The 15,000-nt window shown below is 45.1% G+C and overlaps 2 protein-coding genes across 4 annotated transcripts in view; both read left to right on the plus strand.

Annotated features, from left to right (window-relative positions):
* rnf144ab (ring finger protein 144ab) overlaps positions 1-10,640 on the plus strand; it is a 21,708-nt gene extending 11,068 nt beyond the window's left edge. Inside the window, exons 2-8 of the mRNA XM_080857844.1 lie at positions 1,519-1,698; positions 2,801-2,905; positions 4,087-4,147; positions 6,277-6,496; positions 6,815-6,962; positions 7,211-7,300; positions 8,197-10,640. Coding sequence (XP_080713970.1) covers positions 1,534-1,698; positions 2,801-2,905; positions 4,087-4,147; positions 6,277-6,496; positions 6,815-6,962; positions 7,211-7,300; positions 8,197-8,328 — 921 coding nt within the window. The 5' untranslated portion in view covers positions 1,519-1,533 and the 3' untranslated portion in view covers positions 8,329-10,640. The remainder of the gene's footprint in view (positions 1-1,518; positions 1,699-2,800; positions 2,906-4,086; positions 4,148-6,276; positions 6,497-6,814; positions 6,963-7,210; positions 7,301-8,196) is intronic.
* Positions 10,641-13,303: 2,663 nt separating this feature from the next.
* fbxo25 (F-box protein 25) overlaps positions 13,304-15,000 on the plus strand; it is a 17,748-nt gene continuing 16,051 nt past the window's right edge. For 2 of the 3 annotated variants that reach the window (XM_080832713.1, XM_080832715.1), the window contains exons 1-2: positions 13,349-13,387; positions 13,855-13,992. In XM_080832713.1, the coding sequence (XP_080688839.1) occupies positions 13,862-13,992 (131 nt within the window). In that variant the 5' untranslated portion in view covers positions 13,349-13,387; positions 13,855-13,861. Of the gene's footprint in view, positions 13,388-13,854; positions 13,993-15,000 lie in introns of all 3 variants that reach the window. The other variant, XM_080832714.1, reaches the window with a different exon arrangement.

Below are 15,000 nucleotides of genomic sequence, written 5' to 3' on the forward strand. Positions count from 1 at the left end.
CCTTGTGTGTCTATGTGTATGTGTGTGTGTATGTATGTGTGTGGACCCACTTGTGTGTGTGTGTTGGTTGGGGGGGAGGGGAGGGGGGTGGCTGTCGGCCCTGTCTTTGAAAAGAGCTCTATGTGTCTCCGAGGATGCAGCTGGGATGGCCAATCTCTGCTGTTAAAGCTGTGTGTGTGTGTGTGTGTGTGTGTGTGTGTGTGTGTGTGTGTGGACCCTCACACAAAGGCAGTTGGGATGGCCAGTCTCTGCTGTTAAAGCAGCCTCACACAAAGGCAGTTTCTTACATCATTATTTAATGGTCCACGCCGGAGTATCAGGACAGACTGTTTGTGCATCTGGTGGTAATTCGGAGCTCTGTTTTCTATTTTTATCTCACGCAATTCATATGCCTCCGTGGATAAAATCCTTTGCTTGTTCAGAACAGATCATGTGTGTGTGTGTGTGTGTGTGTATGTGTGTGTGTGTGTGTGTGTGTGTGTGTTCCACTCTGATGGTTTTTTTTTTACCACCAGTGTAATGGGATTTATCTGAGCTCACACCACTCACACAGCAGACCCAAACTCTCTCTCTCTCACAGACTTGCGTATTTCACAATGCCATAACTACAAACACAAAATTCCCTATCATACATCTTTCTATGCAATTTACTGTAGCGTACCAAAGTTTGAGGAATCAGATGTAACTGCCATTGATATATATTCATATATATATCATCTATTTGAGTAATTGATGTATTAGCCCTACCTCTCTATATAAAGAATGGACCTGTTTCTCTCAGCCTTTGAGTCTTTACACGACCCCTTATGGTTATATTTCAGAATGGGTGAAAGTGTTTTCTGTCATGTCTCAACCAGTGCTGCGTGTTGTGTTGAGACGTAAAACCAGGGGCATAACTATAGGGGGTGCAGCAGGTCCGGGCCCGGGGGTATTGGTGGCTGGTAGTCGTGTGCCATAGACTGAAGGCGGAATATGCGCGTGGCGTCGGCGTTTAGTGATCCACCCTGTAAAATGTTTGGGAACCACTGCCTTACGCCACTGACTGGGGCCTGTCATAATAGCCTGCACCTGGGCCTGTCGTTACGCCACTGTGTAAAACTAATCCTACTTACATTTGTATTATGTAATTTTTATGTCTGAAATGAGCTCAAAAGCTTATAATAATGTGGACATGCATTTCCCCAAGGCCTCTCGCTTCTCGGACTATTAATTAATAGCTTGGGCTGCATTGTCAAATATTCCCTTCTGAATCTTCTCAGGGAGCTTGAGCCTCTTTATCTAACTATATAAATAATATATTCAAAATCTGTGAATTAAAATCTGGGAATTAAAATCTGTGATTTAAAATCTGTGATTTTGTGCAAAGGTTATTACTCCAGTCTCTGACTGAACTTCACTCAAGCAGTAGGTCTTGCATAATGTAGATGTAAATAACATTCAGGTAACCGGTCAGGTAAGTCAAGTGGTCCCTGACCTCTCCTACTTGAGTGTTTGACTGACTAGTGTTGTTATCCACAGGAGAGACTGGGCACCATGACGACAGATGCCATGGCGAAGGATCCCACGACGACGGAAGCGCACGTCAGGCCCACGGAGCTGGTGCTGGTTCCTCTGCAGTCCTGCAAGCTGTGCCTGGGAGAGTTCACCCCCGACCACATGACCGCCCTCACACACTGCCACTGCGCCTTCTGCACGGTGGTAAGCACACACACACACACACCCAAACAAACACACACATGTGCAGAGACACACAGACAGAGACACACACAAACACACACACACACACCTTCACACACACACACACACACACACACACACATTCACACACACACACACACACACACACACACACACACACACACACACACACACACACACACACACACACATACCCACAGTGTTGAGCTTACTCTTGCTATATTATTAGCTGGTGAGAACACAGGCTCACAGGAGCTGCCACTCTATCTTCTTCATGGCATGCTTTCAGACTTCTTAATATGTGTGGGTGTTCCGTGTTCTATGTTCCAAGTTCTATGTCTCCCCGTGCATACAACATCTCCCTAGAGTTTATGTCATACTATTACACAGTCTGATGTAATGCTGCGTTCATACGGAAACGTTTACATCCACTTGAAGTGAAATCAGAACTTGATGGTAATCAGAGGCACACCCTGAAGCTAACATCACTCTATGCTACGCTCTAAGCTATGCTACGCCAACACTGTGCTACAGGCTAACGCAGCAAGCTTATGTCATTCACATACACAATTCAACACAGATGTGGAGAGGCTGATATTTTCCTCCTCCTCCTGGCTAATTGAGAGTGGATGATGTTCCTTTCACCACTGCGCGCGTGGGTCCAGGGGTGGGTCCAGGGGTGGGTCCAGGGGTGGGTCCAGGGGTGGGTCCAGGGGTTGGTTTCGGGCGTGGGTCCAGGGGTGAGTTCAGGGGTGAGTCCAGGCGTGGGTCCAGGGGTTCCAGGGGTGGGTCCAGGGGTTCTGCTGGCAGGCGGTTCTGGTTCTGTGTAAATGGACAGTATGAGTTTTCCAGTGGTGAAGGGTGAAAATGTCTTGTTTTCTCTCTCTCCCTCCCTCTCTCTCTCTCTCTCTTTTCTCTCTGTCTCAAAAAAGTCATATTGTCTTCATCTTTCTTTTCTACTCACTGTAAAATATTTGGTTTCAAAGTCTTTATGTTTTTTTATGTCTTTGAGTTAGCACGATACTCACTGTACAGTTATCCGACCACACCCTGATATGTGTTTCATTGTATTCACCTTCTTCCTCTGTGTTGTCCTCTCCAGTGTCTGAAGCAGTATGTGGAGCTCTTGGTTAAAGAGGGCCTGCAGACCGACATAGGCTGCCCAGACTCAGCCTGTCCAGAGCGGGGACTCCTGCAAGAGAGCGAGGTGAAGACCCTTATTTTAAAACAAAGCAGTGTGTGGCACTTCTGAATGCTTTACCATCGTCTACATATGTCATGTACACTGTCAATCATTGTGGAGAGAGCGATAGAAAGAGAGAAAGAGTGGAGAGAGCGATAGAGAGAGAGAGTGTGAAGAGCGATAGAGCGAGAGAGAGTGTGTGGGGAAAGTGATAGAAAGAGAGAGAGTGTGGAGAGTGCGATAAAGAGAGAGAGAGAGAGAGAGTGTGGAGAGAGTGAAGACCCATATTTCACATAAAGCAGTGTGGCACTTCTGAATGCTTTACCATCGCCTACAAATGTCATGTACACTGTCAATCATTGTGGAGAGAGTGATAGAAAGAGAGAAAGAGTGGAGAGAGCGATAGAGAGAGAGAAAGAGTGGAGAGAGTGATAGAGAGAGAGAGTGTGGAGAGAGCAATAGAGATAATAGAGAGAGAGGGTGAAGAGAGCGATAGAAAGGGCGATAGAAAGAGAGATAGAAAGAGAGATAGAGTCTGGAGAGAGCGATAGAGAGAGAGAGTGTGGAGAGAGCGATAAAGAGAGATAGAGTCTGGAGAGAGCAATAGAGAGAGAGAGAGTGTGGAGAGAGCGATAGAGCGAGAGAGAGTGTGGAGAGAGCGATAAAGAGAGATAGAGTCTGGAGAGAGCAATAGAGAGAGAGAGAGTGTGGAGAGAGCGATAGAGAGAGAGAGAGAGTGGAGAGAGCAATAGAGAGAGAGAGTGTGGGGAAGGTGACAGAAAGAGAGAGAGTATGGAGAAAGTGCAGACCCTTATTTCACTTAAAGCAGTGTGAATTCTCTACCATTGTCTCCAAATGTCATGTACACTGTCAATCATTACAAAGCACAACAATACCATTTAAGTTAACTATGTCAAGTGAGCGAATGAGGTAAAAACCTTCATTGAGGGTATTTACATTACATTTACAATGTACAGATTATAACAGCACTGAGGTAAAGTGGGGATGTTTAAGCACTAAAAAAATGTCTCCTGAACGAAGTTTTATTATATTTTTCATACCAATATTGAAATTAAGTTGAATGGTGCAATGTTCTAATGTTATTGGTCAATGAATCTTTCATAAGGTGGCAGTTTGTTTGTTAATTCAGCCTCCCTACCAGATGGTGGCAGAACTTAAGCGTAGCCTCTGCTCTGCCTCTCCAGGTGGGGTTTCTGGTACCCAAAGAAGTCCTGCAGCGGTATCAGCGGCTTCGCTTTGAAAGAGGTGAGTGGACTAGACCTTGCATAACTCACAAGTACATGAACATCAACCCACGTGAGCCGTGAACACAAAAGACGCACATTCACAAAAGCCCATGACAGGGAACTTAAGCTAGCACACACTCCAGGAGGCTAACACACACACACACACACACACACACACACACACACACACACACACACACACACACACACACACACACACACACTAGTCAAAGAAGCCCTGGGGTCACTCTCAAGTCCATGAGTGCTGAGTTTCTTAATCCTCGTTCGCCCCCATCTCTCTGCTCTCCTCTGGCCTTGGCCCAGTGGGTCTAAAAATAGCCGAAGCACCAGAGGGATGCTGTCGACAGCACGTCAGAACAGAACGTCAGCGCTCCCCCCCCCCCCCCCCCCCCCCCCGTGCAGGCTTTCTAGAAAGATCTCTGCGTGTATTGGTGACTTATTTCTGCGGAGAGAAACGTCATCTACACGCTGGAAGATGAGGCGTTTGGTCTAATGAATGATGTGTGGTGTCCCGGTGGCTAATGTTAGCGCCTCTCTCAGGCTCCCACGGATGAGCTGTCAGTGAAGCGGAGGCGCTGCAGCCAGTCTGCTCATGCACAAGGGGTCAAGTGAGCTATTATTAGCTGAGCTGAATCACAGAGCGTCTTAAAATAGAGTTGAGAGGGAAGGCGGTGCGGGGAGAGAGAGAGAGAGAGAGAGAGAGTGAGAGTGTGGAGAGAGAGAGAGAGTGTGGAGAGAGCGATAGAAAGAGAAAGAGTGGAGAGAGCGATAGAGAGAGAGTGTGGAGAGAGCAATATAGATAGAGAGAGAGAGAGAGTGGAGATAGCGATAGAAAGAGAGATAGAAAGAGAGAGAGTCTGGAGAGAGCGATAGAGAGAGATAGAGAGTGTGGAGAGAGCAATATAGATAGAGAGAGAGAGAGAGAGTGGAGAGAGCGATAGAAAGAGAGAGAGTCTGGAGAGAGCGATAGCGAGAGAGAGAGAGTGGAGAGAGCAATAGATAGAGAGTGTGGGGATGGTGATAGAAAGAGAGAGAGTGTGGAGAGTGCGATAAAGAGAGAGTGTGGAGAGACGATAGAGAGACGATAGAGAGAGTCGGATAGATTAAGAGTAAGAGAGAAGTGCTCTTTATAGTGATTGCTCATCTCATAAATGTGTACATTTAGAGACTACAAATAGACTATTGATGTAATTCAGAGGGAGCTGTGAAAAGATAATGTTAAAAGATAATGCTATCCTTTCCCATGATCTAGGCTTAGACATCCATAAGAAGTAGGAGTCGATCCAGTGGCAGTTCTCTAGGCGAGAGTTTAACATGAAATTCTAGTAGCTTCCGGGAGCCTGTGAAGGGAGAGTAACAGAGGAGTAACACGTGACTTTTTGGTTGATCAAAGACGGAACACGCCACCGCACGCTGAATCATCTGTTCTGCACACTTTCTCTCCATCTCTCCTCTCTTCATCACTCCTCTCTCCTCTCTCCTTTCTCTCCATCTATACTCTCTCCATCTCTCCTCTCTTCATCACTGCACTTCTTCACTTTCTCTTTATCTCTCCTCTCTTCATCACTCCTCTCTCCATCTCTCCTTTCTCTCCATCTCTCCTTTCTCTCCATCTCTCCTTTCTCTCCATCTCTCCATCACTCTTCATCTCTCCTCTCTTCATCTCTCTTCATCTCTCCATCTCTCTTCATCACTCTTCATCTCTCCTCTCTCCATCTCTCTTCATCTCTCCATCTCTCTCCATCTCTCCTCTCTCCATCTCTCCTTTCTCTCCATCTCTCCATCTCTCTTCATCACTCTCCATCTCTCCTCTCTCCATCTCTCCTTTCTCTCCATCTCTCCTCTCTCCATCTCTCCTCTCTTCATCTCTCCATCTCTCTCCATCTCTCTCCATCTCTCCTCTCTCCATCTCTCCTTTCTCTCCATCTCTCCATCTCTCTTCATCACTCTCCATCTCTCCTCTCTCCATCTCTCCTCTCTCCATCTCTCCTTTCTCTTCATCTCTCCATCTCTCCTTTCTCTTCATCTCTCCATCTCTCTTCATCACTCTTCATCTCTCCTCTCTCCATCTCTCTTCATCTCTCCATCTCTCTTCATCACTGCTTGTTTCCATTGCGGCGGGCGCAGAGGTGCTGCTGGATCCCTGGCGCACGTGGTGCCCGTCCTCCTCGTGCCAGGCCGTGTGCCAGCTTCCGGAGGATGGGGAGCAGGACGTGCTCTTCCCGCAGCGGGTCCGGTGCCCCGCATGCAGCAGCGAGTTCTGCTCCGCCTGCCGGGCCGACTGGCACCAGGACCAGCCGTGCCAGGAGAGCGGCACCATCACCAGCCTCCTCCCCGGCGATATCAGGTACACCACCTAGTGGCTAGGTCAGGACCTGCAATTCAAAATATAAATTCAATTAAATACACTTTCAAAGTATGAACAGTACATCACAGTACATCCCCCCCGCAGAAGAGTTTTTATTGAAATCGTAATCCTTCCCCAAACGGTTAAGATGACCTTTCGAGAGCACCTCCCTTCCTAACTTTCACTTCTACTAGTACTTTACTTAGCACATAGTTACAGTAGTTCGATTCCTGCACTTTCCTCTATTTCTTATGAAAGAAAAAAAGTATTTATTGTTACACTAGGTAAATGTAAATGTGTTGTGTGCGTCCCCCCCAGCCCCTATTGTAAGAGCGAGGACGAGGACGCGCCCATCAAGCGCTGCCCCCGGTGCAAGGTGTACATCGAGAGGGACGAGGGCTGCGCGCAGATGATGTGCAAGAGCTGCAAGCACGCCTTCTGCTGGTACTGCCTGGAGTCGCTGGATGTGAGCATTCTCAAACTGACTTTTTTTCTGCTGTTGGAAGTGGAAGTGTGTGTCATGATCAGAACATAGCATCTGTCTGTATTCATTCATCTGCATTATGTCTTCTTTTCATGAAATCTTTCAATGGATCTGCCAGAAGCAGACATGTAATGGTTGTCCTGTGTGTGTGTGTGTGTGTGTGTGTGTGTGTGTGTGTGTGTGTGCGTGTGCGTGTGCGTGTGCGTGTGCGTGTGCGTGTGCGTGTTCAGGATGACTTCCTCCTGATCCATTATGACAAAGGACCATGCCGGAACAAGCTTGGCCATTCCAGAGCTTCTGTGATCTGGCATCGCACTCAGGTACACATGCCAACATTCATATGCATACCCATATGTTTATATACTGTCATTGCCAGTGACTGTAAAAGTCTGAGCAATGCTCAAAGGGAGAAAATAGTACTAATATTTTGTGGTAAATGCTGCCCCCTTGTGGTAATTAAGAAAATTGTTTGTGGCTAGTCCCCAGAAGTATTCGTCTGTTTATATTAATCCCATCAAGTGAAAGACTGTTTGCAATAACCTATGGGATTTATGAATTTGCTGACAAGTGAAAGACTGTTTGCAATAACCTATGGGATTTATGAATTTGCTGACAAGTCTGAATGAGCTGATTCTGATCTATTTGTTGGTTTGCGCTGTAAGACACACTTACTGAATGTATGTTATGCTTTCTTTCATTTCTGTATCTCCTTCTCCGTCATCTCTCTTCACCCTCACTTTTCTTCTCTCTGTCTTTCTTATCTTCCTTTTTTGCCTTATCACCTCCTCTATCTGCTTCTCCCTCACGCTCTTGTTATCTCTCCTTCCTTCCTCTTCTTCTCTCATTCACTGGTCTCTCTGTCACTGCTCCTCTGCTTCTCTCTCATCCCTTCACATATCTATATCTCTATCTCTCCTTCTCTCTCTCTTTATCTATCTATCTCACTCTTTCTCTCTCTCACTCTCACACTCTCTCTCTGTCTATCTATCTATCTCTCTCTATCTATCTCACTCTCACTCTCTGTCTATCTCTCTCTCTAATTATCTCACTCTCTCTCTATCTATCTCACTCTCACTCTCTGTCTAGCTCTCTCTCTATCTCACTCTCTCTCTCTCTCTCTCTGTCTATTTCGCTCTCTCTATCTCACTTTTTCTCCCTCTCTCTCCCTCTCTCTCTCTCTCTCCCTCTCTCTTTCTCTCCCTGTATCTGTGTTCAGGTGGTGGGGATATTTGCTGGCTTTGGCTTGCTGCTGCTGGTCGCCTCCCCCTTCCTGCTCTTGGCCACGCCCTTTGTGCTGTGTTGCAAGTGCAGGTGTCGCCGTGGCGATGATGACCCGCTGCCCACTTAAAGGGTCAAAGGTCACCCTTTTAGGTCGAGGTCACATCGGGACCACCTTATCACATCTTGACACTGCAGGATCTGAGCTCCGCAGCGAGCAGACTGCCAACAGGAAGCAGGAAGCAGGAAGCCAAACTCCTGTGCAACTTGGTGGTTACCGTGGTTACAGTCTACTGTCCCGTCAAGGAGCAACTGTCCTGTATCTACCTTGTAGAAGCTGCTTCTGTCTTTGACGAAAGGAGGGACCAGAGAGAGAGAGGGAGAGGGAGAGAACGACAAAGGGAGAGAGGTAGTAAGGGAAGAAAGCATGTAGCAAAGAATGATGTCCTTGTAAAGGGGAGTTTTGCTTCAACTTTGTTAAATTCTCTTTTCTGTTATTCTGTTCTGCGTGTGGTAAGGGATGTGTATGGTATGCGCTCCAGCTAAAGGCTAAAGGAGCAAAGCTTGTGTGTCATTTGTCTTCCTATCATGTGAGTGTTTGGTGAGTTGGAGTTTTCTCTCTCTTTTGTGGAATTACTGTCATCCCAACACTGTCCTCGTTATGATTATTCCAACAACTCCACAGATCATTTTGTGCTTTGTATTTTCCACACAGCCGACACGTTCCTTTAACGTGACGTGAGGTTTCGGAGAAGCACATTCCTTTAATGTTAGGTGAGGTTTCAGAGAAGCACGTTCCTTTAATGTGAGATGAGGTTTCAGAGAAGCACGTTCCTTTAATGTCAGGTGAGGTTTCAGAGAAGCAGTGGGTGGCAGGCAATATGTTTCCAAATGCCAAAGCAGGACTTACCTCCAGGTCTGCACACAGGCCACAGCCCTACCCCTCTCCAGCTCTGCAGCAGTGACCAATCACGTTTGCTCTTTCATTTGATCTACGTCCAACTCTGCTGGTCAGGTCTGGTGGAACAGAAGTCCTTTCAAATACTTTCCAGTAGCAACTTATCTGGCTTCTCAAGATGGCCGACAAAAAGGCCTGTATTTCCTCACTATTTATCTTAAGTCTTTAATTAATGATAGCGCTCCTCAATGAGAACAAGGTGGCAAATCACATGATCCTACCTGGCTCGCTCAAACAGCTAAGCAGTGTGATGCTTGTCCACTAGGGGTCAGACTTGTAGCTCTCTGACCTGATTGCCTGGTTGTGTTCATCAGTGGTGATGGAACTGAACGTTAGTAGCATGCATCAGACCAGTAGAGTAAAGGGAGGTGGCTATTAAAACCAGATCCTGGCAAAACACTGAGCTATCTTCATAAGCTATGTTCCCCGTCAGACAAGGAATTGGATGTGGCAGTTGGGTAAATGTCAAGGTCATGATTTCATGGTTGTGATGGTCATCATAGGTAGCACCCTAGACTCTGCCCAGTAAAGTTTAATTTAAGACTGGTTACATCATTCTGTCATCAGGTAGGTAACATAGTAATTGGGTTATTTTACAAAGTCTGCTCCATAAGCCGCCAATAGCAAACATTACAAATCATTAGGTTAGGTTACTTCCTTGGTCTTACTGTAGCAGGTAAACCAGATTTTGTAGTTTCTCAAGCCAGTAGATTTGTTGTAAGATGTGATGCATTACCAAGGACAGCTTTTATTTAAAAATCACCACTTTGAATTAATATAAAGCTTATTTAAGTTTCAATATCAGTAAAATGCCAGGTAGGACTGGAATGTTCTACATCAAATAGAAGTGCTATTTTAGTACTGAATAGTAGGTCACTATAATCTGTCCAAGAGGTGCCTAACAAGCTTTCTTTTTCAGCTTCACCAGTACGGTTAGGGTCATAGGATATATATCATTGGCTTCACCAGTACGGTTAGGGGTCAAAGATCATATCATTGGCTTCACCAGTACGGTTAGGGGTCATAGGTCATATCATTGGCTTCACCAGTACGGTTAGGGGTCATAGGTCATATCATTGGCTTCACCAGTACGGTTAGGGGTCAAAGATTATATCATTGGCTTCACCAGTACGGTTAGGGGTCAAAGATTATATATCATTGGCTTCACCAGTACGGTTAGGGTCATATCATTGCCAAATCTGAGGTTATGGCCAAGTAGTGCAGCTCTGAAATATTCTCTTTCTTTTTGTTTCCTTTGAACAGGGGAATACTATTGCTCACTGAGTTAAACCTCTGTATTTGTATAATATTTCTCTATTTGTATAATGTCACACATACCGGCCTGTTTTTCTATTTTGTAATTTCTATGACTGTATCCTTGTCCCAGCTAAGATATATGAATGGTCTGGATGGCTGGTACATAATCCTGATGTACTCTTTCAGAGGGGTTTTGTCTTGTAAGGTTCCTTCTGTTTGTAGAATAAAAAAATGTCAAGCATTCCCCTCTCTGCCTTTCCTTATGTTTCAGGAGTTTTACCTCAACCAAATGTGATGAGCACAAATACTCAGCAGGTATTTGTACATTATCCTTTTTGAGCTTGTATTTGTTTTGTTGTGGTTGAGCTTGTGGTGCTCCACTTGAAGAGGAATGGATTCAAACAACTGTGTTTGCCACAGCTTGAAATGAATAATGGTGGTCAGAGCTTTGCAGTACTGTACAGAGAGCACAGCTTCCCCTTCTGAATGTAGGCGTGAACCATGTGGAGAGGTGAATTTACAGAGGTTATTTTTGACCCATTGAGGCCACTGTCGACAGGAAAGCCAATGCACACTGATCCTGGACAGAGTCGCTTCAATGTTCCATTTTCTTTTTTTTACAACAATGGCGGATCTGGAGCTTCGAAGTAGTTGACTATAGTCAAGATTAGCCAAGCATTTGGACTGCTGCTGACGCGACTCTCTCTCTCTATATATGGCTCTGGTCCTGAAGTAATCACCTGGGCCAGAATTCAGTCCCTCAGGACTTGGTGACAGTGTGGCCCCCAGCAGCACACTCAAGTGTCTATACAAGCTATTATTAGCAGGAGCTGTTTGAGGTATTCAGCGCTGTTTAAAACTGAAGGTGCTGTATGCCACATCGATGCCAGGGTTGCATGCTGTCCTCCGTTTTGTGTAGGTGACCCCTCACCCAACCATACTCTGAAAAAGCTGTGTCAGAGTGGGCCTCAACCTGAAACATAAAGGGGGGAGGGAGGGGAGTGGTTCCATCATGCTGAAAAGTATTTAATGAAACTCTGGAGGCCTTCAGAACCTCTACCATATTACACAAGGCACAGGCAGCATGGTTTGAGTTGCTCCCGTATGAATGCAGTCAAGATGTATCTACATGAATATCTCTGATTGCTTTTTGTGGCCTTTGGGTTAATGATCAAAGGATAAAATCGCTTAAATACAAGACATCTGGTACAATAAGTGTTTATATGTCAGTTACGTCAGACGTAGCTCGTCTGAAAAACTTTCTCAGGACAGATCAGCAGCAGCAGTCGGGAACATAGTAATTGGGTGCATCTGCTATTGCTGGACTTGAGAAGCTACTATTAAATTACTTCATGATTCAATTATTTACATTCAATATTAAAGCACTTCTGAGTACACCTTTAGCTCATTTCATGTCACCAAAGCAAGTCCAATCTCACTGACGAACCCCATCCTCCAGTCAGAGAGGCACTGTGCTTACAGGTGACAGGGAGCCCATCAGTAATGAGTGGCACACACATGGCCAAAAAATATATCCAGGCGAGCTGTAACAGTTATTTCGTGACAAAGGTACATCCGCTAAGCGTATTTTAAAACAGCATAACGGAACAAATGTTAATCGCTAACGAGATGCTAGCGGCTAAACCCAGCAAAACATCTTGAAATGTGCTTACTTTGACACTATGACAAACTAGTTATTCAACAACTGTCCTAACACAGTCAAACATCAAGCAAGTGCATCACAAGACAAAGCAAGACTGCAAATAAGCTACTTACTAGTTCGGCAGACAGTAAAAACCAGGCGGTTTCAGGCAAACCTATAACGCAGTTATTTGCCTACGAACCCTAGTAAGGCAATGGCACAGAAGCGGTTCTCCATATTAAAAGTCATTGTAGTGCTTCAATTTTTTTTAAGCTGTTATTTTAAGGTAAAACTGCTTATCCTTACCCTAACCCTGAAGTACAATTACTGCATAATGCCACTTTAAAAATGTGAATGGAGCTTGCAATATGTCAGATATCCACTAGAGGGAGGGTGATGTGCAAAGAAGACAAAGTGCATAAGAAAATAATTATTACTGATGCACTTATGAGGGTGTAAAAGCAAGACTTTTCTTAGGAAAGTGAAGGCTATTCCTAGTTATCACCATGTATAGCTGTCATGTTACATGATCTGTCCAAAATGCTGCACAATAATGGGTAATGCTGTAACACACAGTAATAGCAGGCTACCAGTGTGGGTTGCCTATGTTGAGTGTTGTGTGTGAAAGTCAGAACAGGAACAGTACTGTAAGTCGGGAAGGTCTGACCGATGTGCCACCCAGTGTGCTTTGTGTCAGGTTGCACAATAACTCTAGTCTTTTGCTTCACTGACTCAATGGCTACGGCGACAAAGGCCTGTCGACGATGGACATCTTTGGGATACTTTATGAGATTTACAGCATCATATGAAATTATGACACATGGGGAATATTATGGTTTCTTAGATATGTGAGGATAATGCAAGGCCTGCAGTCCCCAGTCTTGCTTGAGTCACTGTTAGCTTCCCCAGTCTTGCTTGTGTTATTGTTAGCTTCCTATTAACAGTATATGGTGGTGATCTATTCACCAGTTAGGCAACTGCATACGACGATTCTTCGCATGAATAGTAGACATTCATACTTCCTGCCTAGTAGCTCGGAGCGTCTGCGACCGCCCTCCCCCCAACGCCAAACCAAAACACGAGAACATGTGCAAGCCCCTCAGTCACGTGTAAGAAGATGCCCTGACAAAACACGGCGGATCAAATCTTTCGTGATTGGCAGCTCTTTCAACCAATCAGCGACAGGATTCCAGGTAGCAACAAGATAAATAAAAACAATCTCTCCAATCACCGCACATGAAGAGGCGGTCCACATTCCACTCTACGGGCTGTTTACTTCCGTCAATATTCGGAGTAAAGGTGAATTTTATTGTAACAAAGGAGTCGCTGCTGGTAAGGCTTCACTTTTGATGTCTGGTCCGAAACTTATCTGAATGTCCTAAATTATATATTTGAATGATGTTTCTCTTTCAGTCAATTTCATATAACGTTATCTTCGGAAGGGGTTTGTAGACTGAACGTTCACGATAGCATTTTCCCTCAATATAAAATCTTTCACGTGTTGCACACTGTCAATCAAGACCAGATTTAGTAAAGAAACATCTGTGACTGTCGTCGATGTAGTTGTCAACGTTACACTGGCTAGTGGCTACTAAAACGCGACAGGTTTTCAACATTTATCCGCTGGACCTTCCGTTATCATGATGCTTTGTTCAATCCCTGATTAACCTTAATTTATCGACAACAAATGGCGTGACAGTGTGTAATTTGTGTTGTTTGTTGTTGAAAATAACGCGATGTGATAGGCATACACACGCCGCGAAAGATCCATTGACGTTTTAATTCCTGGAACTAACCAGGTGGAGAATGCCTTTCTTGGGGCAGGACTGGAGGTCTCCGGGATGGAGCTGGATCAAAACCGAGGACGGCTGGAAACGCTTCGAATTTTACGGCCACGATTTGGGAGATGACAACAACAACGAGCTCGATTTGGAAGAGTGAGTAGGCTTCCTTACTATCACAGTCTGACACACAAAGATCTGCTCTCTTCCTGCGTTAATAATTCACATCGAGCCTCATTAACCTATAAAACCCACGACGCCCTGGCACACCAGTATACCTTTAATTACCCAAAATGATGATGTCAGTGCAAACACAGGTTAGGCTGTCGAATTTAGGCTATCTGATCATTCTTATCGAGGACATTTCCTTGCTTGTCACAGCCAGCAGATCATCTATCTTAGGTCCGCATTAAACGTTTAAACAAACTGTCTTCATTGTTATTCTCTTGGTGACAGTAGCCTATGTGCTGCTGTTTGATAGCATTTCACTGATTGGAATTGGTGACTCTGGGCATCTGTAACGTATTGAGTGCAGTTGTGTGTAGATTTTCTCTCTCTCTCTCAATCTAAGTCTTCATGATCAAGTGGTTTTATAAGCCTGTATGGATGCTAGAGAGAGTGTGAACAGTACTGCTACTGTAAAGGCACAATTATATTTGACGTATCTGACTCACAATCTGAACCGTGTGTGTGTGTGTGTGTGCGTGCGTGCGTGCGTGCGTGCTGTATATCATGTTATATAATTGTTTGACCGGTGGCATACAGGGGGCAGTCAGCGCGGTAGTCATGGGAACTTGTGTGGAGTGCAGGCTCATAATGCCCCTATGAGACCTGACATGGGATCAGTCAAGGCTCAGGTCAAACCTCATTTCTCATTAATATGTGCATCACAGACTGCTGGCACATGATGTTGTTAGCAATATCAAGCTCAGACAGTAAATGTGCTATATCCCTTGGCACTAAATGTCTGTAACATGATTGACATTATGTTATTGGAGGATTCTTTAGTCTGGAACATAACTAGATGTAATTGGCAGTTTGAATGTGAGATGGGATCAGCCGGTCTACCCTTCCTTTGAAGCGGCATGAGGGTGGATTCTGGCTGGAGAAGCAGCAGCTGGATTTGATTTCTGCTTGCCTGGTCTGTCTTACCTGAGAGTCTTC

The sequence above is a fragment of the Sprattus sprattus genome, assembly GCF_963457725.1.
Source record: "Sprattus sprattus genome assembly, chromosome: 2".
In the NCBI taxonomy this organism is placed as follows: domain Eukaryota; kingdom Metazoa; phylum Chordata; class Actinopteri; order Clupeiformes; family Clupeidae; genus Sprattus; species Sprattus sprattus.